Source organism: Poecilia latipinna, unplaced genomic scaffold, assembly GCF_001443285.1.
Source record: "Poecilia latipinna isolate Pla-1442-1.1 unplaced genomic scaffold, P_latipinna-1.0 Scaffold415, whole genome shotgun sequence".
NCBI lineage: Eukaryota > Metazoa > Chordata > Actinopteri > Cyprinodontiformes > Poeciliidae > Poecilia > Poecilia latipinna.
The window spans coordinates 252,632-275,745 of record NW_015113031.1 but is presented as its reverse complement, the minus strand read 5'-3'; the positions used below and the strand labels follow the sequence as shown (position 1 = coordinate 275,745).

The 23,114-nt window shown below is 42.9% G+C and overlaps 1 protein-coding gene across 1 annotated transcript in view; it reads right to left on the bottom strand.

Annotated features, from left to right (window-relative positions):
• Nucleotides 1-1,194: 1,194 nt before the first annotated feature.
• Nucleotides 1,195-23,114, bottom strand: part of myo9b (myosin IXB) — a 69,137-nt gene continuing 47,217 nt past the window's right edge. The window contains exons 8-44 of the mRNA XM_015037682.1: nt 22,900-23,000; nt 22,010-22,139; nt 21,265-21,354; nt 20,999-21,115; nt 20,778-20,912; nt 20,357-20,478; nt 20,110-20,251; nt 19,834-20,029; nt 18,066-18,141; nt 17,646-17,738; nt 15,118-15,231; nt 14,225-14,264; nt 14,020-14,142; nt 13,857-13,937; nt 13,655-13,765; nt 13,312-13,437; nt 12,527-12,676; nt 12,268-12,428; nt 11,030-12,049; nt 10,118-10,217; nt 9,716-9,828; nt 9,393-9,508; nt 8,937-9,130; nt 8,736-8,843; nt 8,483-8,653; nt 8,363-8,404; nt 8,165-8,276; nt 8,011-8,084; nt 7,427-7,619; nt 7,211-7,339; nt 6,270-6,375; nt 6,034-6,165; nt 5,816-5,939; nt 5,054-5,104; nt 3,757-3,872; nt 3,527-3,672; nt 1,195-2,588 (exon numbers count right to left, since the gene is read on the bottom strand). Coding sequence (XP_014893168.1) covers nt 2,044-2,588; nt 3,527-3,672; nt 3,757-3,872; nt 5,054-5,104; nt 5,816-5,939; nt 6,034-6,165; nt 6,270-6,375; nt 7,211-7,339; nt 7,427-7,619; nt 8,011-8,084; nt 8,165-8,276; nt 8,363-8,404; nt 8,483-8,653; nt 8,736-8,843; nt 8,937-9,130; nt 9,393-9,508; nt 9,716-9,828; nt 10,118-10,217; nt 11,030-12,049; nt 12,268-12,428; nt 12,527-12,676; nt 13,312-13,437; nt 13,655-13,765; nt 13,857-13,937; nt 14,020-14,142; nt 14,225-14,264; nt 15,118-15,231; nt 17,646-17,738; nt 18,066-18,141; nt 19,834-20,029; nt 20,110-20,251; nt 20,357-20,478; nt 20,778-20,912; nt 20,999-21,115; nt 21,265-21,354; nt 22,010-22,139; nt 22,900-23,000 — 5,700 coding nt within the window. The 3' untranslated portion in view covers nt 1,195-2,043. The remainder of the gene's footprint in view (nt 2,589-3,526; nt 3,673-3,756; nt 3,873-5,053; nt 5,105-5,815; nt 5,940-6,033; nt 6,166-6,269; nt 6,376-7,210; nt 7,340-7,426; nt 7,620-8,010; nt 8,085-8,164; nt 8,277-8,362; nt 8,405-8,482; nt 8,654-8,735; nt 8,844-8,936; nt 9,131-9,392; nt 9,509-9,715; nt 9,829-10,117; nt 10,218-11,029; nt 12,050-12,267; nt 12,429-12,526; nt 12,677-13,311; nt 13,438-13,654; nt 13,766-13,856; nt 13,938-14,019; nt 14,143-14,224; nt 14,265-15,117; nt 15,232-17,645; nt 17,739-18,065; nt 18,142-19,833; nt 20,030-20,109; nt 20,252-20,356; nt 20,479-20,777; nt 20,913-20,998; nt 21,116-21,264; nt 21,355-22,009; nt 22,140-22,899; nt 23,001-23,114) is intronic.

Genomic DNA, 23,114 nt, shown 5'->3' with positions numbered 1-23,114 from the left:
ATATAAATTTCAGGTAACACATAAATAATGACTAATCAAAAAGTAAAATATCTCACTTTTTGTTCTGAAAAGTCATAATTCTAATTATGAATTATGACTTGAATGACGCCATAATTCAAGATATTTTAAATGTACTTTTGGATTGGAAAATGTATAGATTTGAGTAGAGCAAATTAAATTGCAGATGCCTTGAAAGCAAATAATGACTAGGCAAAACAAACAAAGAGATATCCAGAACTGTAATTTTGACAAGTCAGAATTCATTTAAGATATCTCCAAATTAAATCTAGGTTTTTCTATTTCAGATGTCTTGAATTAACTGATTACTGATATCTTAAAAGAAATATTCTGTCTAGATAAAACATTCCAGATTTTATGTAACAATTTGAAAATTCTAATAAAAAAAAAACAAATTAAAAAACCTTTTTGAAAATGCTCAATTTTCAGCTTTAGAATGGGTTGACAGCTGTTTTCAACTGCAATGTGAGTACTGGAAGTTTCATAGATATAATGTGAACATCCCACATTATATCTATGAAAATGAACATTTTCTACATTATGGCATTTTGTGACAATTTTGTGCAGGAAATCCTAAATTCTCCAGGCTGTTTTTTTTTAACAGTTCAGTACAGCACAAGGAAGCCTTTATGCAACATTTCAATTGTCTATGTTGTTTATTGCCAACTTGGTGGCATCATCTATTTTTCAGCTACAAGGTGCCATTAAGTAACAATCGACTATGTTACATGTATAAAACACGAGTTAAAAGCAATTTGACGCCTTGAAATTGCCCTCTGTCTCTTTAAAAAGCTCCTACCCCGCCTTCATCATGTCGCCACAATGCTTCTCACTATGCGTTTATAACGTCGGACTTAGAAGTAGAGAAAAGTTAGTGAGAGCAAGCGTTTAGGCACCCCCTAGTGGCTGACACGGGAGATTCAAGGATTTCTGGGAAATGCGTGAAAAAAAAAAAAAAAGACTGCCGATATGGTTTTGAGGGAACAACATTATAACATAATGTAAAGGTCAAACCTTCATTCAAGTCATAAAAATATTGATAATCCTGACTAAGCTATAACTGGAAAGGTTTAGTCTGATTTAATGAGAGTCTTTTATATACAGCCTATGTACGCATCTGGTTTTAGGTGTGTATCAGTTTACCAAGTGCAATAATGTGAGTCAAGCACACAGAAGTATGATGTCCTGTATCTTTATGTTAACACTAATAACCAGTACAGTTCTTGACATTCAGTCCCAAACACACCCTCAGGTACACATCAGCACAATCTTCCTCATAAACCAGACAGACTAACAAACATCATTCAGCAGTCAAGAGAAACATTAGTATTTAATTCAATCTGCGCTCGTCGTCGCGACTGTCCACATCCGAGTGAAGGGTGTGACTCTGCGAGACTTCGGGGAAGTCGTGACACGGCGTCGTGGTCGGGCTTGTGTTCTCCTCTTTCTTTCTTTTCCATTGGAGAAAGTGGCTTGTGCTGCTCCCATTTCCCTTTGCAAACTGAAAGCAGTGATTTCCTCTCTGGTGTTATTTTGTGAGATGGGTGAAAGCGTGATTAGGTCCTTTTACTGAACTCGTTTTGTTCCACTTCAAGACGTCACACACGAAATATTGCGGCAAAAATCCCCTCGTCGTTCTGGACATCCCCACCCCTCTCCTGTTAGCATTGTTCAGGAATTATGGTGTGAGAAATGGGTTAACATCATCAAGGCACTAGCTAGCAATTCTCAGCATTAGGAAAGAATGGAAAAGCTTGACTAGAACCTGCAATATTTTCTTTTACAAGCCAAAAAAAAACAACATGAGGCTACAGAAGATACAGCCTGTAGTCAAACTGTGCTCTCCACCAGTAACCACAGCATATTAAAAATGATAGAAAAGGTGCTTGGCAACAATTTGTCCAGTTATTTCTACTGATGAACAGCACAACACAAGACTTTTGACACGTTTTTAGCGCCATACTGAGTTTCTGCTGTTCAGTCTACAGCAAATTCACACTCTGTTACATTCTTCTCCTCCGTAGGTCAGACTTCGTCGTCCATGTAGGGTATGTCTGGGTCAGAAAAGCGTCTGTGACTCTTGGGGGCTCTAGTATCCTTTTGCTGGAGCGTAGCCGTGGCGATAGAGGAGGAAGAGGAGGAAGCAGAGGGAGGGCAGGAGGAGAAATGCAGGAGCATGCCACTCTCTGGGTTGTCGAGGTACAACGACTGGGTGCTGTCTTTGCGACGGCCGGGATGCTCCCGTATCCTGACGGGGTACAAAATCTCTCGATTTCCAGGAGGAGGGAACGTCTGAGAAGAACCGGTGGCCATCTGCTGGGTGAGGACGCCCGGGGGCAGCTTGACGGTGTCTGGGATGACGGGGTTGCGGCGCTGCGGGGGCCGCCTGGTGGAGGCGGTGGAGGTTTCGGACGCCGTGGAGGCGCAGCTGGACAGAGAGGAGGTGGAGCTGGCGGGGGTCAGGTTTCCCATAAACGATCGTCCAACAGAGGGTTTAGTTCGCTGGACGATCTCTGGAGGCTTAACAGGTTTAACTGGCCTGTGTCTTCTCAGCTGGACGCCACTGTGTCCTGGAAGAGAAGGAAAGACGAGAAAATGACGCAAGAGCAAGGAGGAAAAATTGTGATTTTTTTTTTTTTTTTTAGATTTCCCACAACAGAGTCAGGAAGATGAAGAAAATTGGAAGATCATGCAACCATGTTATTTAAAATGAAATACAGTCATGTGAAAAATATGGAGACAGCCTGAAGAGTTTTACCATATTTGGACATGAGTACATTTAATATATTAATTACAATGACAATAATATGCAATAAACCTTGAAGATATTTTAATTTTTTTGTAAAAATTAGCATATTTTTGTTGAGAAATACAACAAATTAGTTAGTCAGATACAACAAATTAGTTAGACAGATGTTAGTCCTCTTTCTGCAGAAAGAGGACTAACATCTGTTGAGTTAAATGAAGTTACAGGTAAAAATCAGCTTTTCTGCTGTTCAGGAAACAGCCTCCATGTGGGGAACGTTCAAAACAACAGCAAACAAATTCAAGGCTGGCTGAATTAATTAATTCTCCCTTGAATTAAATCACTTCCTTTTCCAGAGATGACAACCAAAGAGATTAGACGTCAACATGGGAGCCCTTCTTAACAACCATCAGAATAACTAACAGGTGTTCTCATTTTTTACACGACTGTATGTTCAGGGAGTTACATTTCCATGCATTTTAGTGGATTTGGTGCCAAAGGTGTCCATGAAGTTTGAGCATGGATCTGTGCCACACGTGAATTTACATGCACACAAACACACAAACACGGTTGCTGTTCCTCCGACCTGCTTTGTTTACAGAGCAGACATCAGCGCCCCATCACCATCACTGGTCCAGACCTGCACCACAAAAGACAGGAAGGGCCCAACCCAGCGGCCCCGGGGTCCGGTCAGAAACCCACAGGTGTGAGAGAGGAACAGGCAGAAGGAGGGAAACACCGGACTGTACCTTACTTACTGACCTTCTGCCTCGGAGCCGTGCGCGGACGAGCGCTGCTGCTGCTGCTCGTCCAGAAGACTCTCGGAGCTCAGAGACGCTTCAGAGTCCAGGTTCTCCTGGTCTGAACCGGGCTGCTCCATCTCTGGCAGCCGGAAAGCCAGTTCCTCTCTTGAGAGTAAACAAAGAAGAAGTTAAACAAAAAAACAGACAGCAAATCAACGTGAAGAAAAAAGGCAAGGGAGCGTTCCTTACTTCTCTTGTTTGATGGACTTGATGCGTTCCACCAGGTTGTTCTCCGTCTCGATGTCGGAGTCCAGAGGCTCGTTCTCGGGGACCACGGTGAGATCAGAGCTGACCTTCTCGCGGATCTGCACAACACACAGCACCAAACACTGATGATGACCCACCAACTCCATCCGTATGTTAAACCGCAGTGACTACAGAGAGATGTTAAGAGTACAAGTTAAAACCAAAACCCCCCACAGTAGAATAAAACCTTAAGGGGAAACCGAGCCAAAATGGTTAGTCAGGTCAGGAGAAGAGCAGAGTGGACGTCGCCTGCGACCTTCATGCATTTACATTTATTAATACTTACGGCATGTTTGTGAGCAATCGTGGAAAAAAATAATATCCAGTGCCAAAAGTGCTGATATCCCTTGAAGTTGTTCCCATTATGCCAGGTTACAACCACAAACTCTAACCATCTTTATTGGGAGTTTGTGTAATAAACAAACGCAAGGTGGCATGTGAGTTTTTTTTTTTAATGGAGGAGAAATGTTTTAATTCCCAAATCCGTAAAGATATAAATCTAAAAAAGCACACCAGCACTATATAAGGCGACCTCTTACTGCGGTAGGAACATACTTGCGCCATAAGCTCTTTTAGACTGCAGGTTCTTTGTCAAATTTCAGTTTAGACTTTGACTGGGCCATTTTAACACAAAAATACTCATTATCGTTCGGCTGGAAGGCAATACTCCATCCGAATATCAAATCTTCTGCAGTCGGTTGCACTTGATTTCATTTAGTCGTATCAGGACATAAAATCAACGTGAAGTTTGTGGCTAGAATAGAATAACTAGGGAAAAAAAAACGTTCAAGGAACATCAACACGAGGCAGCAGGTTCCCTCCTCAGGAAAACATCAAAGTCCAAATAAGGTTTAGTTCCAGTTAAATAATACGACTTTCAGAGCTCTGTGGTATATATTAAATGCTGAATTAATACCATAAAGCCCTGAAGGTCACAATAGTGTTAGATCACTTTCTGATAAAAGACCGATCACAACCCAGAATCCCTTCACATCCTTGGATCAACAAACGCTTCACATCACAAGCAGAATAAATACTGAACCAACAGCGACATGCAAACGATTCCCAGTTAGTACAAACAAACTGCATTAATACAAGATAACAAGAGAAACCAGCAAAAAAAAAGAAAAAGGACTCAGCACCCGGATCTAACATGCCATGCACAGGCGCTCGGACATGGCAAACTACTGCACACTACATCTACAGGATCTACTACACCTGAGGTCTGGATGATACATACCACCCCTCCTTTGTAATGAGCTGTCAACCTGAGAGATAAAGGGCAGCTGGTCTAAAGAGAGACAAGGAACATTAACCGTGTTACCAATGTGAACCCAAGAGGCCATGCAACGGGATAAAGTAATGGATGTTGATGATGTATACTGCGTGAGGGAAATTATGAATATGGTTAATGATCAGTAAGTACATTAAAAATAAATACATAATCTCCAACATGGGTGAAACTTCGTACATGCTTCTTGGATTTTTGTTAAAGGTTTGACAAAATGTTACGCAGAGTTAAAAAAAAAAAAAAAAAAAAAAAAAACATGGCAATTTGCTGCAGATATTTTCATGTCGATGAAGAGCAGCAACTCCAAACGTCAAACCACAGAGGATGATGTGAAATCAGACCTGAGCACCTGACAGAGCTTCACTTCCTATGATGACAGGTAATGACTGGCACTGCCTTTATCGTATTTTGCTTGCATGCACTGCTTAATGAATGTATGCTTTTATAATAAACTCCCCAGAATGTGGTTTATTTTCTTACAAAATTAAAAGCTCATCTAGGGACAAGCATTGCATATAAACTTTGACCAAATGTTGCAGAGTTTGGTGCTTGTTGGACTCTGCCTACGCTACGTAAGCTAATAAATGTCGTGACGCGATGCTGGATTCACGCGACAGAAGATGTGGGACTGACGCCTGTCACGGTCCATTTGAGCTGATCTAAAACATCAGACCAACAGTAAACGGCTCGGACGTATTTGATCCCACTCACTGTGTTCTTCCTCTTGAGATTCAGCTGCTTGACGGCCAGAGCCTCGGCGTACTCCAGCTGCTCGATCTCCTCCATCTTCTCATTGTAGCGTCTGATTTGCTCGATGATCAGCATCTCCACGCACCTGCAGGCGAGCGAGCGACACCGGGTGAGTTCGGATCAAATGTCAACAGCAGCAAGTAGGTTTCGAAGGTTTCTGTTTTGCGGGCCGGACTCACGTCGTCGTCTTTGCAACGTCCTTCATGCTGAGCAGAGGGTCGGCCGTGTTGGGGCAACGCAGGATACACGGCGCAAACACTATAGCCAGCGAGTTGGGGGACATGCGGTTGTGCTCCTCCTCCTTTGAGACCCTGCAGGAACACAATCAGAGACATGTACCTCATTATCTGCCAGTTCAGCTTCTTTTAGTGCAGTTTTTAGATGTGTGGAAGTACAGCAGGTGGAGAATGTTTACTTGACAAGGTGGAAGATGAGCCGCTCTAATGTGTTGAAGTTTGCGGTGGGAAGTTCCTCCAGGATCTTGTAAATGGCTTGAAGCTGCTCCTGCTTCTCTGGCAGCTCTAACAGAGAAACAAAACAGATAGGAGTTTAGCTCAAAAGAACAGTTTATGAAGATTTTCTAGTACTTTGTGTGACAGAGGCACCTATTTGTGTAGTAGGAAGAAAATTAAAAATCTTCAGTCAAAAATTCTGAAATGTGTGACATACGGCTCTGGAAAAAACCCTGCCGAAGAGCCCACTGCACTAAACCTCACTGGAAACCTCCTGGTGATTCCACCAAATGTTGATTTCTGAACTCTTCCTGAGTTTAAAAAAAAACATTAGCATCGCTGTTTCTAAAAGAATATGAACTTCTGAAAGCACTGCATCTTTTTTTTTTTTTTGTTGATATTTTGACCATTTCTCCTTTTCTGCAAATAAATAGCAAATTTCTGCTTGGAATTTCAGAGTCAGCAAACGGTGGATGACGGGGATGTACAGAAGCAGAGTCAACAGGAAGACGGAGCTAAATGTGAGGCAGTGATGGAAGAAAAACTGTTTTATGCTGCAAAACACTTGAGAATGGTCAGGGGTCACCCTCCAGCGGGGCAGTGACCTCTAACACAGAGCTAGGGATTTAATGGAGTAATGCACAAGGCAACCAGTTGCACTGGATTTTATTTAGGGGTTGAATAAAAATACCCATTTATTATATATTTTTTTACTTTGAAGACACTGAGAATTTTTCTCCCGCCTCAGAACCATGCTGTAATTTCGAGTTAGTCCTAGCATCAAATTCAAATGAAACATGTCGAGGTTTCTGACTGTAATGAGCAAAAAACGTGAAAAGTTTCACTTTTTCCAAAACTCCGCCATTTCCTGTTGTGGGAGAAGTCCCGTCGGGTCTCCACTCACCCACAGCATGCAGGAAGTCGTTGTAATGGGCGAAGGTCATGAGTGGGTCTGGCAGCTCCCTTAACCACTGCTTCACCAGGCCTGTCACCGTGTGGATGGGATAGTCCTCAAGAATGTCCACGTAAGCATCTAAACACACGAGAACCGGAACAGCAAAACAAAAGTCAAGACTTTTTTGTCTCTGCTGCACATCCTGTAAGTGAAAAGGGGACTAACCCATCTCTAGCCGCTGGTGCAGCTCCCTCATGCGGTTGGCAGCGCCTGATTTGCGGTAGATGCCCTCGGTGTAGAGGCCGTGCATCTCCACGTGCTCCAGCATCATCTCCAGCACCGTTGGCACCGGGTTCTTATCGCTCACCAGATGACAAACTCGCACCCCGAAGTTACATCCCGTCACCTCTTCATCATTCTGAGGAGCCGCAGCAGCAGCAGCAGTCAGTAACACAACGGCACGAATTTATTGCTAAACTAGCCCTCGTAGTCATTGTAATATGCAAAAAAACAAAACCAAAAAAAACCCCACAACATATAACTTTCTTATGGAAATCACTAAGCAGAAACATAAAAAGGAATAATAATTGAGTGTTTTTGAAGGCCCATTACACATTTTTAACTCCATGCTTGAATCATTCCATAACTTAATTCAGACAACAGAAATAAAAGCCTCTGCTTTTCTCTCTTCGGCTCGTTTTTTAATCTGTTGCAAATCATATTTGGGTTCATTTAATACGAAGAATCTTTGCACCCCAGTAAACCTAATTTTGCGCTAAAAATTCACGATGAAACGAATCAAGGCATACCTTTTTGGCACAGAAGCTGGAGCAGTTGATGGCTATCTTATTAAGGCACTTCTTGTGGCACACCATTTTACAATCTGTCAGAAAAGTCAAAACAACATCCTCAGATACGGATCAAAGAGGAAACATGGCCGTCTTTATTGGGGCTCGTACTCACTGCTGCACATGTAGGCTTTCTCCATCCCCCAGATGTAGGAGCTGCACTGGTCACACGACTGAACGATGCTGACCTGATAGTTGATGAAACCGTGGTCCAGCAGGGACTCCATCTAATTAAAAAAAAAAAAAAAAGAATTTACAATGAACTAGAACAGACTTGGTGGGAAAAGAAGGAGAATGCAAACTGCAGGCTTACAATTTTATCTTTTTTCCTCCTTTTCTTTCTGGCTTTGGTCGGCTGGAAGACAGAAGGCTGTGAGAACATCGTTTTGTTTTCATATTCGGACCACTCTATCGTCCTGAATCCGAGTTTCACCTTGACGGGCTCGGCTTCCTCCTTCTTCACCTCTCCTCTGATGAAACCGTCCAGGACCGACTGGAACAAGTTGACCACCAGCTGAACATCTTCCTGCTGCTTGTCTGTGGCCAGGGTGATCACTTTGTTCTTGAAGCCCGTCATCAGCGCTTTGTAGCCGATGGTAGGATTCTGTAAAGGTCCAGAGGAAGTTTAGGCAGGCGTTTTAACACGAATTAGCGCGCTTCATGAAGCGTGTTTCAAGTCTACTCACTGAGAGAGAATACATAGATTTGATATGCTCTCTAAACTGCATGGTGGCAGTGACAAAGATGGACTCTATGGGCGACAGCGACTTGCCTCTGGAGCGGAAATCATTCACCTAACGCAGCAGCAAAATCAAGTTACGTCTTGCTTTATAAACCCGATTCAACAGATCGAACAAAGAGTCGACGCTTCGCTGCTTTTCGCTCACCTGGTTACCCAGAAACTCGTCGAGGTTCCGCAGCTCGTTGCCGTTGGCAATGACTCGGTCCAGTGAGGCGTCCCAATGCACTGAAACTCGGGTGGCGCGGCTGATCTTGATCGTAGGGTTTCGGCCTATACTTTTACCCGTCCGGTCACTGAACGGCTGAGCAACGGGACGCACCACGGGGCCAGGGGGGGGCGCTGTTTCAAACCAAAGATGAGCACGTTAATGCATATTTTCCAAGCATCCAAATGGATTAAAATATAAAAGTTGATCCTATTCGTGCAGTGAGGGAAGGTGTGGTCTGAGAATATCAACACACTATATACAAGCTGTGTAATTACAAATCAGTTAATTCCTCCGGCAAAATGGGCCAAAAGAGGCCGAACGGATATTAAAAAGTAAAAAAAATTTTAATTGTAAAAGATCAGAAAGAAAACCCAAAGATCTGAATGATTCTACCTTCCCCGAGCATCGACTTGTCGTTGAGACTCTGAGCAAACGTCAGCTCTCCGTTGTCTGGAGTATGAGCCTCTTTGGCTCTCTTCTTCAAAATCTTGCTGAAGAAGCCGCCAGACCTGCCGGGCGGGGGAAAAAAAAAAAATCAAAAGAAACCATCACCTCAGAAATAAGAAAAAAAAAAATTTCACAATCAAGATTTTCGGGATAGAAACAGTGGGGATGATCAGAGTGAATTCAGAACCGTACAACTCAAAAACGACAAGATAAACGTATGTTTATTTTGTTCTTATGTCACAGTGAAACTCAGAAACGTTTCCACCTACTTGTCCGGTGTGGTCGCGTTAGATGGAAGTGAGTCTGGTTGTCCAGAACCATCCTGGTGTCTCTTTCTAAATGAGCTGGACCTGGAGCTGTCCCCTTGACCGTCTTGATTTCCCTGCAGAGTCACAAACCCAGTGAAGAATTTAAAAATAAATCATATAAGGAAACACCAACTGAGTTCATCATTCTTCCAAATTCTAGTTGTTGCATTTTCCATCAGTTCTGGACATTTCAGTAAAAAAAACAACAAAAAAAAAAAACATGAGGTTGGTTTTACAGTATTCAACAAAACAGAGATTAAAGCTAGCTTCTATTCTGATCTTGTGGCGTGACATAGAGCTCAAGATATAAAAATATAACGCTCCAGAAAAACATCTGTTATGATTTATCCTGCGTTTCTCTACCTCTCTGGCGGCCACGGTCCAGGGGTCTCTGACGGAAACCGCCAAGGCTCCATCAGAGCTTGGAGACATGCTGTCGACGGACGAGTGGGACACGTCCCTCCTGCAGGCAGGCGATAAAGACAAAGCGGCTCAGGTTTATCAGTTTAAGACAGAAATGTCAAACTCATTTTCATTTCGGGTCACATCATGAATCATGAATGTCCTCAAAGGGCTGCATGTGGCAGAAATTATTAAGATATTGTAGCTTTCTCTGCACTCGATGAGCATCTTATATTTGGCATTCAAGAAGTTTACACAAACAAATACAAATTTAATTTTTCTAATAAAATAATATTTAATGGGGCAGTATCATTTTATATCACTAGCTCTATAAAAATCCTGTTTGTGTCTAAAATTAGTTAAAAGAAATTTGACTTTGTAATTTAATGCCTTGAAATTGGGCCTCTGTCTCTTTAAGAAACTACTCTTTCCAACACTCTACATGCAGGGAGTCATCACATTAACTTTTTAACGTTTTTACCAGCTTTGCGCTGAGACGTAGCTCGTATAAAGAGCTCAGCAGACGAGCAGTTCCACCAGGTGTTTGCTAATTGCTGCTGCTGGGTCTGTCAGCTGAATGGTTGCCATGGAGAGTAAAGGATTTCTCAAACATGCGTGACGGAATCAAAGCAACACTCTAGGCATGTTTTGAATGAGGGAATAAACTTATAACATGATGTAAAGCTCAAAAATATATATTTCAGATAATACTGCCCGTTTTAAAAAAACTATTATCTTGAAGCTCCATTTTTGTGGCCCTTTGATGACTAGAGGGCCACAGAAGTAATTATGGCGGGCCGAATTTGGCCTTAAGTTTGACACATACGGTTTAAAACAGTAAGAGAGGAGCGATCAGTGTAGTGTCAGACGTACAGCGATGGTTTCTTTGTAGCCTCCTCTTTGCTGTGAGGCGGAGGCGACCCGGTGCCCTCATAGCTCTCCCCGTTGCTCCTCCTTCCTTTCCATTTCTCCGGTTTCTCCTTTATGGCTCCAGAGCGCCGCTGCAGGTTCACCGCCCCGACGCCTTCCCCCAAACCGTTTTTGTCCTGTGTGAAGTCGGGGGCATGCAGCGGTAACGTGGATGGACGGACGGGGCCGGCGGAGGGGGCAGAAGTTTTCCCCTCCTTCTTCCCTCCTTTCTCCTCCTTCACCTTCCAGGCCACGAAGGTGTACTGGTCCAGCTCCTTGCTGTCCGAACGCTCCTTCAGCTTGGACGTCTCCTGGTTCCGGCTCTTCGTCGGGGACGTCTGGTCTCGGCTGGTGGCTGAAGATGAGGATGAGGAGGAGGCGGCCCGTTCGGACTCTCTCTGGCTGTGCTCCAGGCCTCTTCGTCTCCTCTGCTCCCGCTTCTCCAGGCTCCTGGATGAAGGGACCTTGTTGCTGAGGCCAGGCTGCGGCCGCTTCAGTTCAGCATGCGGAGATGTTGTGGCGGCAGCACTGGACTTTTTGTCCTCCTGCTGGGAGGAAATGCCTGTAGGTGCGTTTGGAGCCAGACCAGGTTCTTGCTCTCCATCTAGCTGGGGTCCAGCCTCAGCTTCCGTACCACAAGGCTCCAAGTCCTCGTCCTCTTCCTCCATCTCTTCATCCTTCCCCTGCTCCTCCTCGGGGACGTTTTCATCCAGCGTCTCCTCCGTAACCAGCTCAATGTCTGGATCCTCCCTCGTCTGAGGCTCTCTCGCCTCCTTTTCCTCCAGTTTTTTCTGGGCTTCCTGGGCTTTTCTTGCCGCTTCCTCCTCTGCTCGTCTCTTCACTTCTTCTTCTATTCTCAGTCTCTCTTCCTCTTTTCTCCTGGCCTCTTCCTCCTCTTCTCTCCTCCTCCTCTCCTCCTCTTCTCTTTTCCTGGCCTCCTCCTCCTCTTCTTTCTTTCTTTTCTCTTCACGAATAGACTGACACCTGAAATGAACAGAAATATTTGGTCAGATGTTAAAAGCAGAATCTCCACACATTTATTCACGTAAAAATTTGATATTTCCAGAAGAAGCATTCCAGAGTTATTTGTTCTTTTCACACATTTAAAAATATAAAAGCTAATAATAAATAAATAAAAAAAAAATCCACTGTTAATATTTATAGAATTCCTGTTGTTATGTTGGGACTTGCTGAGTTTTTACCTCCTGCGCGCCGAGTGTCCTCTGACCAGAGCTTGTATTTTTGTTGCTCCGTGTTTCTGTCGGTGGTACTCGGATCTCTGTCTGTGTCCTCGCCACACGGCTTGGATCACAGTAGCTGCCCGTCGCCGTTGCTCCTTTCTGCAGTACCTGCGCCACGAAGCCTAGCAGACAGAACCCTCAGGTTGGTTATTCAACGAGAAAGGAGCAACAAGTACATTAAAGCGAGAGCGGAAAAACCTGGACAGAGCATCCGTTTTACCTGGATCAAGATGGCTGCTCTTTTCATGTCTAGGAACTCGTTCCTCTGCAGGTGAGCTCTGAACCAGCGCTGGAGGAAGATGATCTTCCGCATCACTTCTCTGTGCCGCATGTCCTGCAGCTGCTGTCGCTCCAGCTCCTTCAAGAAGACCTGCAGCAAGAACACACGAAAGTTAGAGGGAGGAGTTTAATAAGAACAGCACCTTCAAGACAAAATTTTGGGAACAAGAAATAAAATGGACATGTTATTGTTTCTTAAGTCTTAATGAGATGCTTTCATCAAAAACATAACAGATTTCATTGCAGAAGTGCTCTTATATCACCTGCCTTCCTTAAAGATGAAATTAATTTGCACAAAAACAGACGGTGTTTGGATGCAATATAATTTGGAGGAACGTAACCAGACATGTCCTCATTTCCAACAACACTTTGTGGAAATGAGGAGGTTGGTGAATTTTAAAGTTATTATTTCTGAAAAGTCTAACCCCTGAGCTAGTTTGAGGACTTTGAGGGAATCTTCTGGGTGTGATACAGTGTAAGAACACTGCATAATATGAAATCATTAATACTGTATATGTTTAAAAGTGTTCAACTTGGCAGGGGTGATTCAATGTTTGTTGCTAATGTTCCCTAAAGGTGAGCCGTTCCGTCTAGCAGCAGGAGAACAAAGTGCTTATTGTGATGTGAGGTCATAAACGGCTCCTATATGCTTTCATGAAAGACGCCATTTCAACCAATCAAACACGTTTTTCTTAAGATATGCCCTGTAGATGAGCATGCTGGTACCTTGGTCTTGCCGATCTGGTATGTTGTTGGCTTGAAGCCCATTTTCTTCTCCAGCAGCTCTGCAATGTCTTCTTTGGAGGCGGAGGAGTTCTTCAGCAGCAGAACTCTGAACTGCTCTGAAAACTCCTAAATAAACCAAAGGACAAACACGGGAATGAGATCAATTATGTAGCTGAAGATTACATCATAATACTCAATATTCCAGTACATATTGTTTTATCGTGCAGAATTAGGTGCCCTGAACATTTCTACAAGCATTATAAATTATAATCTTTATGTTTTCCTTTACTCATGGCCTTAAACTGAACTGCATCCCTGACGACGAGGAGCGGATCTGCATTACCTGGAAGGTGTACTTGGCCGGATATCCGGACCTCCTGATGCGGACGGTTTCTAGCATCCCTGTGTAATGCAGCTGCTGCAGCACCAATGCCTCGTCCAGATGCATCTCCTTCTGCTCACGCGAACAAATGGTTAAATCATAAGTGTGGTTGGCGAAAAATCCACGGTTCGGGAACGACTCGTCACCTGTTTGAGAGACTCACCTTCTCTGCGTTGGAGCGGATGCAGCGAATGAAGAAAGGCTCGGCTTTGTTCAGAGTTTCTAAGAGTTTTGTCAGAGAGTTCTGAAGAAAACAACAACAAAAAACAAGAGGTTTGATGCAGTTTCAGGAAAACACGGATGTGTATAGCTAACGCTTTGATTACCTGGAACTGAGCGCTGATGCTGGGCGGCTTCTTCTTCTTGTGCAGGTGGAGCAGAGACTTTGTGGTACGATCGTGTAGCGTCAGACTCACGATGAACTTCAGAGACTGCGAATCCAGCAAACTCTGCACAGTGACAAACCGGACTGATTGGCGTCCCGATTGTAGACGTATTGGAGCAAACAGCTTACAAGTGAGAAGTATTTACCTTTGGGATGGCCTGCTTCTGCCTGACACTCTTGCTTTTCCTACGTACAGAGAAAAAGACGCAGAGTGAGTTCAGAGATGAAGCACCAAGGTTTGAAGATGGAACGCTCAAGCGGAAGGTTAGTACGGCCGGGCGACTTCTTCATGCAGTCAGTGAGTGATGGAATCAAGGCTCGCACCTAGATGGGATGAATGACGAAGACGCCTGACACTGATAGAGAACAAATGTTGAAGAGGAAGACGAAGCTTGCTGCAAAAGATGGAATGTGATTCTAATCAGCCCACACAATGTCGGACATGCTCCCCTGGTTGCAGCATGATAGAAATTTGCAGTGTTTTTCACACCCTGAGAAGTTAAGGCTGTGCATCCGTGGCAGGACAACAACCCTAATGATACATCCAGAGCTACAAACAGATGACTTCCGTCGAGTTTTGGCACGTCACATTTGTGACCCACAATTGTCAGAGTTTTTTTTTTTATTTTTTTTAATCAAAATCATAAATCATGTTTTCTTCTCTTTCCACTTTATTATGAACTACTATGTGTTGTGAATCGGGGCATAAATATGTGCCAGGCACCACGCCGTTATGTTCCTCCCTGTGGGGATGCATCACACTGCAGCGATTTCTACCATGCTGAAAAACTTTTGTGGAGCTTCATGCTGCAGAGAAAGTATTCCCTGCATCTTCAGGCCTCAACAAAAGCAGCTCCTCAAACTCTCAGACTCAAACAGAGCTAATCACAAGATGCACGATGAAGAAGCAGCGGTGCGTTTCATGAAACCTCAACGTTCTGCTGCAAATGAATGTCAAGAGCAATGTTCAGTCTGAGCGGATCAGGACCGGGGCGATCTGGAGCAGAGCCGATGATGACGGCTCTGTCTGCAGACTCACTGGAGGACGTGGCGCGGGAAGCGGAGGCGACCCCAGGATTGCAACAGCTTGCGAGGGTCCTCCCCATCCAGCTGCAAGTTCTTTATGGAGCTGATGATCTCTGAATGCATTTCTCTGAGATCCGCACCACACACACACACACACACACACACGCACAAGAAAAAAGGCAGAGACGGAGGAGAAGGGAGAGCGGGAATAGTACGAAAAGACAGGAAGAGACAAAATAAAAGGAAAGGACAGTTGGAAAAAAAACACCACTGTTAGGTCACCTCCAAAAGAAACATACCGAAAACGGTTACCCAAGACAAAAAAACAAAAAACAAACACACGGTGCAGAACGGCTGGGGGTCGGACGGCATGAGAAACACACAGGTTTCACACGCTGCTCATCTGTGAAGCAAAATAAGTTCTCCTGTCGATCATGAAACCACAAGGCACACGAGACCACCCAACCATGCTGTCACATCCTCTATGAGAACAGAGAAAGACCCGCACACAAGCAGAAACAGAAACGGCTGTATTTAGAGGATTTTTCACAAAGACACACACACACACACACACACGTGTACACAGACAGTCATTTTTTTTCGCACCCTTGCTAAAGATGTGTGAAAAATCTTAAAATTAGGTGATCTGGTCACAGATGCATTATCTCAAGGTGAAATAAGTAAAAATCCAACTTCTAATTTGAGCACATTTATTTAATAAACACAAATTAAATCCAGTATCCAAACAGTAATTGTGTTCAAATAAAACTCTCACTGCTGATGCCACTAACAGTCCTTTTAAAAATAAATATAACTGAGGCGTTGTTTATACTTTATACTTCAAGACTGTAGCAGGGCTGACACAAGTAATCGGATTAATTGCGGTGAATCAATTGATTAAATAATTATCAGCTAATTTAGTAATCAAAGAATTGGTAAGTGGAGAACACAAACTGACAGAAAAGGGCCATTTTCTGAACGAAGAAGATAGTCAGATAAGTAATTAAGACAAAAATAAATAAAAAAAAATCTATACATTTAGCACTGAAGATGAAAAAAAAACACCTTTTGAATGTAAATATTTTCTACCCAAACCTCCTCAAATGGCAGTTTTAGCTTCACCTGGTTCAGATTTTGTAAACAAAAAAATTTAGAAAACATCTTTTGCCATCGAATTATTTGGATTAATTGGTTAATCACAAAAAACCAAAAGATCAGCCCTGCACCGTGTTAAGTGTTAAGCTGAGAGGTCTGATCTATTCCCATGTTTCTAATATTGTGTAAAAAACGGCACAAAGGAAAAATCCACAGATGTGTCAAATTTTTTTATCCGATTAATCGTCAGAATAATCGATAGATTAATTGATAGCAAAAATAATGGTTAATAGCATTCCTAATTTGTAGTAACTTCCATGTTTTTTTTGTTTGTTTTCCCTGCAGAATAAATACAATATGATGCAAAGGCTAATTTCTTTGAGAGAGAGGGAAATATTAGAGAAGACTTGGTCCTATTTGTTAAAAGACGGTTGAACAAAGTCAATAAAATCACTGATAGGGATTTTATTAAAGCAATTTTCATAATGTGGCATTTCCCCCTCTAGTGGATAAACGTACTAAAATTAAATGTTGGATTATACTAGTGCAGTAGAATATAAATTTATTTGAAGGCTTGTCACACATCTGCGTATCCCTGCCACTGCGGTGGTTAACATGCAGAGCTGAGCTGAGGATCGGCGTTGCTTGCCGGCTGGCTGTTTCCATGCTGTGGCTGTTACTGGGTTGTTACTGGCAAAGTAGTGGTTGTGTGTGTGGTCCCTTAACTGCGGCTGGTGGAGTTAATGTGGAGACTTTTCCTGTGTCCCAAAGAGAGTCCATGCAGTGCTTTCCTTATTCTGGCCATGAACACAGAGGTCAGGCAGGGAAGGAAACAGTCCTTCATGTTTAATTCTCCCATAATGAAATAAATCTGCAGCACATGAGCCCAACAATACAAAAACTAGTGTTCGTGGTTTGATTAGCTTCTGAGAAAGCTCTCATGGTTGTGTTTGCATATTTGGAAGCGGCCTCTCTGTGCGTATTTGAAGAACTGTGAGCTTTTAAGGCATCGCAGCTAATCCGAGTGGCTACTCAACGGAAGCCTGCACAAACATTGTTCTGTGCTCTGCAGCTACAGTAATAAACGTCCAAATGATAGATTTGAGGAGGGGCTCTGCAAAGTACATAAAAAGGAAGAGGATTACGCTGAGGGAAGACTTGAAATGTAAGTGAAAGGGGAACTTTTTTTATTCTGCTTAAAGTGCTACACAGCTGAACTGAACTTCCTTATACTGCCGAGTCTCGCATGTCAAAAATGCAGATGCTGAAATACAAGAAAAAACCCTGCTATTTCTCTAAAAGCAACATTACATCAAATTAGACCTGACGTGATTTAATGAGAGCAAACTCAGAAAGCAGAACAAACCGAAAAAGCAACAACTAATTCCTTCGTCCTGCTTGGCCTCTTGTCCTCATTCTTCTCTGCTTTCCACCAAATTCACTTACTTCTTATTCTCATAGCTAGCAAAGATGTCTTCAAAGGCCTCTAGAGGGCGCTCCTCTGAGTGATCAAAGTAGAAATCGAGCATAGAAGCTCGTCTGTGGAGGGAAGAGGAAGAGGAGAGAACCGCACACACTGGGGTCACCAAGAGGTGGGGAGAATAAGGGTGACTGAGATGAGGGGGAAGGAAGATTTAAAGACGTTTTCCAAATATCCGTCCTCATCTCACTCAGCACAACAGGATTAAAGTGGAGGCCCATAAAACAACAGGTGTAACATTTCCAAATGGCACGAGAAGAGAATATTTTGCTGATTTTACGTGAAACAAAAAGGTATCAACCTCAAAGGGTGCAACACCAGTTCTCGCAGCAGACAGATCCACTCCAGAAAAAAAAGCTTTTCAACACCGGATGCAAATGACTTACTTGTACATTCGTTCTATCGGGGTGTTGGAGCGCTGCAGCTCTCCTAAAGGAGTTCTGGACGCTGGACGGATAACACCTAAAAAAAAAAAAAAAATCAGATAAGAAGCTTGTAAATAATCAAAACGTGCGTCACGATTTTCCGCTTTTCACTTTGACCAGTCTATGAAGTCTGTTGCGCTCCTTTTAAATACGTCAGCGGACGACTTATAAAAGATTGAAAATAAGCAGAGGGATTCAGAATTGCAGAGAAAATCTCAGAAGTTTGTGACCATCTTTATTTTTCATGCCGACCTTAAAGCTAATTACAGAGTAGGACATCTGCTGTGTGCCGACGCTGCGGTTCAAACGCATCTGCATGATGTTACCTTTCCATCAATCCGCATCAGGAAAAAGCTGACGTTTTTAAAGGGAAAGTTTTAAAATGAGATTCTGTGAAGTTATTATGCACAGCATGCAATATAAAGATGCCACATTGCAGTGAATTTGTAGAGCTCAGGCGAATGTTTTAGCTTATTTTAACAGGTTCAAAATGTTCCTAATCTCATGTTTTAATCTCTGGAGAACAGAAATATTGGACTGCACTTCACAAAAATGTTCCTTGTTTTACTCATTACACTACGATTTAGACCAAAACGTTGCTTTATGCATGAGGTAAACGTTCAGAGAGACGCTTCTTTTAGCGGACTTTCAGTCTTTGTTTTCTTAACTGGACTTTGGTGAATCTCTGGCACATTTTGTGTTATAGTCAGTAAATAGGGTACGATTCCTTTCCGATTCTGTTCCAGTTAAAACATTTTTTCAAATTCTTCTGATGATTTGTCAGTGGTGAGCTAACTAGGTCCTGCTGCAGCACAGCAGCATTCCCAAACCATGACACTTCCCCCTCCATGCTTCTCAGCTCGAACGAGGTCCGTTTTCTGGAATGCTGCATTCGCTTTAAGTCAAACTTGTCCTCTGTTCTGTTGTCCAAATAATTATATATTAGACTAATCTGTCCACATTAGTCCTGGTCTTTGTTTGTGCTCCCTTAGGAAAACTTCAGTAAGGCTTTGACATTTTTTTGGAACGAAAAAGTTTCCTTTTTGCCCTCTTACTGCAAAAAGTTAAACTTGTTCCATTTCTGATTGTACAGACATGGACTTTCATACACCCTGCTGTATGTCCTGTGGAGCCATTTTAGGATTTTTTTCTTTTCAAAGTTTTTTTTTTTTTTTGGCTCTAGTGGCCTGTATTTGACAGTGATCTGACAGGAAAGCAGGCTGTGAGAGCGGGGAAGTCAACAGACCGGGTCTCGAACCCGTTCGATTGGGTTCTGCCCCTTTGCGAGCTCCGTTGAGCATTTTGCGTTCTGCTTCCAGGGAGAGCGTGGTTCAGACCTGGGCGTTTTGGCAGCTGTTGGGTGAATGGGTGATTTCACATTCTGTGACACAGCTGTGTGTAATTTTAGTCACTTAGTGGGAATAACTGGATGATTGTCATAATTTACTTCTGGTCAAAAATTGTATTTTTATAATGTAATTTTGCAGATTACCTGAATATTTCAATGTTGTTGCAATTGATAGTAAATATTCATAAGACACGCAGACTGAGTTGGGGATCTTAATTTACCTTTGATGCATATTTTCTACATTTTGTCATAAAAAAAAAACGGTACGTTCCGGTATTTTTCTCATATGTTGGCTGGAAACTGTCCCATCAAGCTTTCAATAACTGATCCACAGAACCGTGAACCCTGTCCCTTCAAATAACTGATTGTTAGCAGGTCTACCTGCTGTTTTTGAGGCCCAGGAGCGACCCGCCTCGTTGAAAGCGGCGAGGCCCCTGATGGTGGCTCTCAGGATGCCCCACCGGAACATGGCCACCGGGTCCATGCCGATGAGCTGCCGCACGAAGGCTCTGTCGCTGCTGCGCAACAGCGCCACGATGTCTGGACGCATGTGGTCCGTGTTCTTCTCCCGGAAATCCTGATGAGGTGACAGACAACGAGACCGTCAGAGGCAGAAACACTTGTACCTGAATTTGAATGAGGGAGCCGCCGTCATACCTTGATGTGATATTTGACTTTCCCTGCAAAGTGCTGAATGACGAAGGCGGGCTCCATGACTGGGGTGGGTATGAAGTACTTGTTTCCATGGTGCTGCTGCTTGAATTTGGCCAACAGGGTCTTATCTGTTGCATGTGGAAAGCTGGGGGTGCAGAGAAAAGACCGAAGGTTGAGAAAAATTAAGATCAGAAGAAATTAAGTTTTTAATTTTTGTTCCTCTGACATGCATGAGTGCAGCTGTCCTTACTTGCTCTCCTCATCCAGAAGGTACAACAGGCCTGTGGGTTTCTTGCTGATGAGGTGGATGCAGCCCACATTGTCTGTGTAGTCAATGTTGTGCCAGGTGATTCCCTCTGACTGGTACTCCTCCTGAACGCGGCAGGAAAGACCATTTTTGGTCAACAAGCTCATGTCAAATGATTTGATTCCACAAAACACCAAATAAAAACACAAAAACATTTTAGCACAGGTTGTTTTTTTTTTTTTATTGTGTTTTTGCTGAAATAAATTTAATTCATTGCTGGAATAAAAACCTCTATGTCTCTTAATACCTACTCCACTGTGATTTGATGAGTAAATTAGCTAGATTAACCTTAATTAGAAGATCTGATAGGTCAGTTTATCAACTATGAAGTTAGGATTTGAATCAAAAAGGCAAAACTACTCACCTGCTCCAGATTAAAAATGTGATTGTTAAAGTAATACTGCAGCTGCTCGTTTGCATAGTTGATGCAAAACTGCTCAAAGCTGTTGGTTTCAAAGTCCTCAAAGCCAAAAATGTCCAGAACACCAATGGACAAGCACTGCAAGACAACGTCGAAGCGTCATTCGTTCACATGTAGCTGGATGTTAAACTGGTTTTGGTCATTATGTGGTGCTGTTTTCTTACGGGAACAGATTCCTCCATGTCTTTCTTGTTGAGCAGTGCATGGTTGATGCGCAGCACGATCCAGTCAAACAAGGCGCCATACAGAGACTTGGCCATGGAGTCTCTGGCTGTGATCGCCTGGAGGTAGAAACAAAGGACTTCACGTGATGCAACTTTATCAGACTTCAGGTTTTCGAGGGGAAAAGGAGAAGTTTGCATCAGGTGTCTGAGCAGCAAAGAGGAAGATGAAGAGAGCTTGAAGAAATGTTTTTGTGGTTGGAGTTTACCTCAGAGTGGCTGTAGGGGAGGATCAGCTTGTCGTTGACGGTCACCGTTTTCCTCTTCGTCAGCGCCTCGACCAGCAGTTCCTCTTTGACCTGAAGCGAACAAACACAAAGATTAAAGGTGCAACCCGGAACGCTGGTCATGAAAATGAAGAAATCTACATTCAAGCTTTTTCCGCAAACACACATAATATCTAGCCGAGAAGTCGAGCAGGAGAAAGAGTTGCGGTGTGGCAAATCAAAGATAAAATATTATGTAAATATAAACTAACGTAAAAGCTCCTTATTTCTATATTTTGGATAACAGAACAAGAAGTTAAGTGTGGCACAACTAATTTTTTTTCACGTTCCACTTGGCTATTAAGAGTTATTAAGAGTTATAAGCTAACATCTTATCACAATATGTGAAAATGTAACCAAGGATATACCTTGTGTATAATTTGTCAAAACATTGAAATATAAAACAATTAACCAAGAATCTAATCCAATAAACCCAAAGAGTTCAATGCAAACTGTGCTTATTAGTCTTGGCTTATTTTTTGTTAAATTCTTTCGCTCATTAAAAAATAATCATGCTTTTTTACTGAGTTTGTGCCGTCAGTCCAGATTGTACTTCTATTTACTTTGTTTTCAACCAACTTATCAGGGATCTTTCTGTCACTTATTTGAGGATAAGCACACAGTCTGATGGCGTGACTCCACTGGAAACCACCAGTGGCAAAATGATGCATTAAAATCAGCAGATCACCTTCAGCAGGTCAGAGAGGGTAGCCAGGACTTCAGGCGGGCCTACATCCAACCCTTCGTCCCGACCCGACGACTTCCTTCTGTACGTCACGTTGCCAAGATACAGGATAGCAGACAGCACAGAAAAGATCCTGCAGCACAATAACAAAATGATGACATAGACTGAAAACGACTAGATGTTACGACTGCGCTGCACTCTACACGTCTGACTGAGGTCAGAGAAACGAGGCACTGCGAACGACACACCGTCCCCGTGAAACGGCTCAGTTAGGCCATCCGTTCAGAGCTGAAGACAACGTTTTATTTCTCTGGTCATGTGACTCAGTGAATCAAAGAAATGCTTTAGGTCAGAGAATAATTGTGTTGCTGCACAACACATTTATAGCATGTCTTTAAACACATTTAAACAGAGCGCGTTCATACGATAAAAATTACATTTCCAGGACATGTTTAAGCATTTTCCCACATAAAAGACTCAAATTCTCAAAGCTTTCAGTCCTTCTAGGCAATTTAAGAACATAAATACAATAGTTAACTCTGGATTTGTGAATGATTTTTATTCAGTGGTTAGGATTTAGATATGGATGTATTGATGTATGTATGGATGAATGAGACGGTCGGACGGACACAAGGATGGTCTGATGATCAAACAAATGGATTGATAGATAGATGGATAAAAAAACTGGATGGATGGATGGATGGATGGATGTATAGAGGATGGACAGACTGATGGAGCTTTAAAATAAAAAGACTGAATAAAGTCTGGAAATGAAAATATTTTTCCAAGTTTTATTTCCTTTTCCACTCTTCTCCAGAGCTAAAAATTGCTCAAACCCAATCCCCTGCTTTTCTGGGCTTTAGGAGCCCCAAACTGATCACTGCTTAACTCACTGTTTCTTTGTGGCTGGAAGGAAGCCAACCATCTGCATCGCCTGCTGCAGCCTCTCAAAGTCATGACGCAAATCTTCCTCATCTTCGATCTTAAAATTCTCCTGCAAAGAAGAATCGGATGGAAACCAGTTGGTTAGGGAGGAACAAACAAAAGTGAAATCACACGACATAAAATGGCCAACCTGGAGGGGAAAGGGCTCAGAGAACAGAGGGCT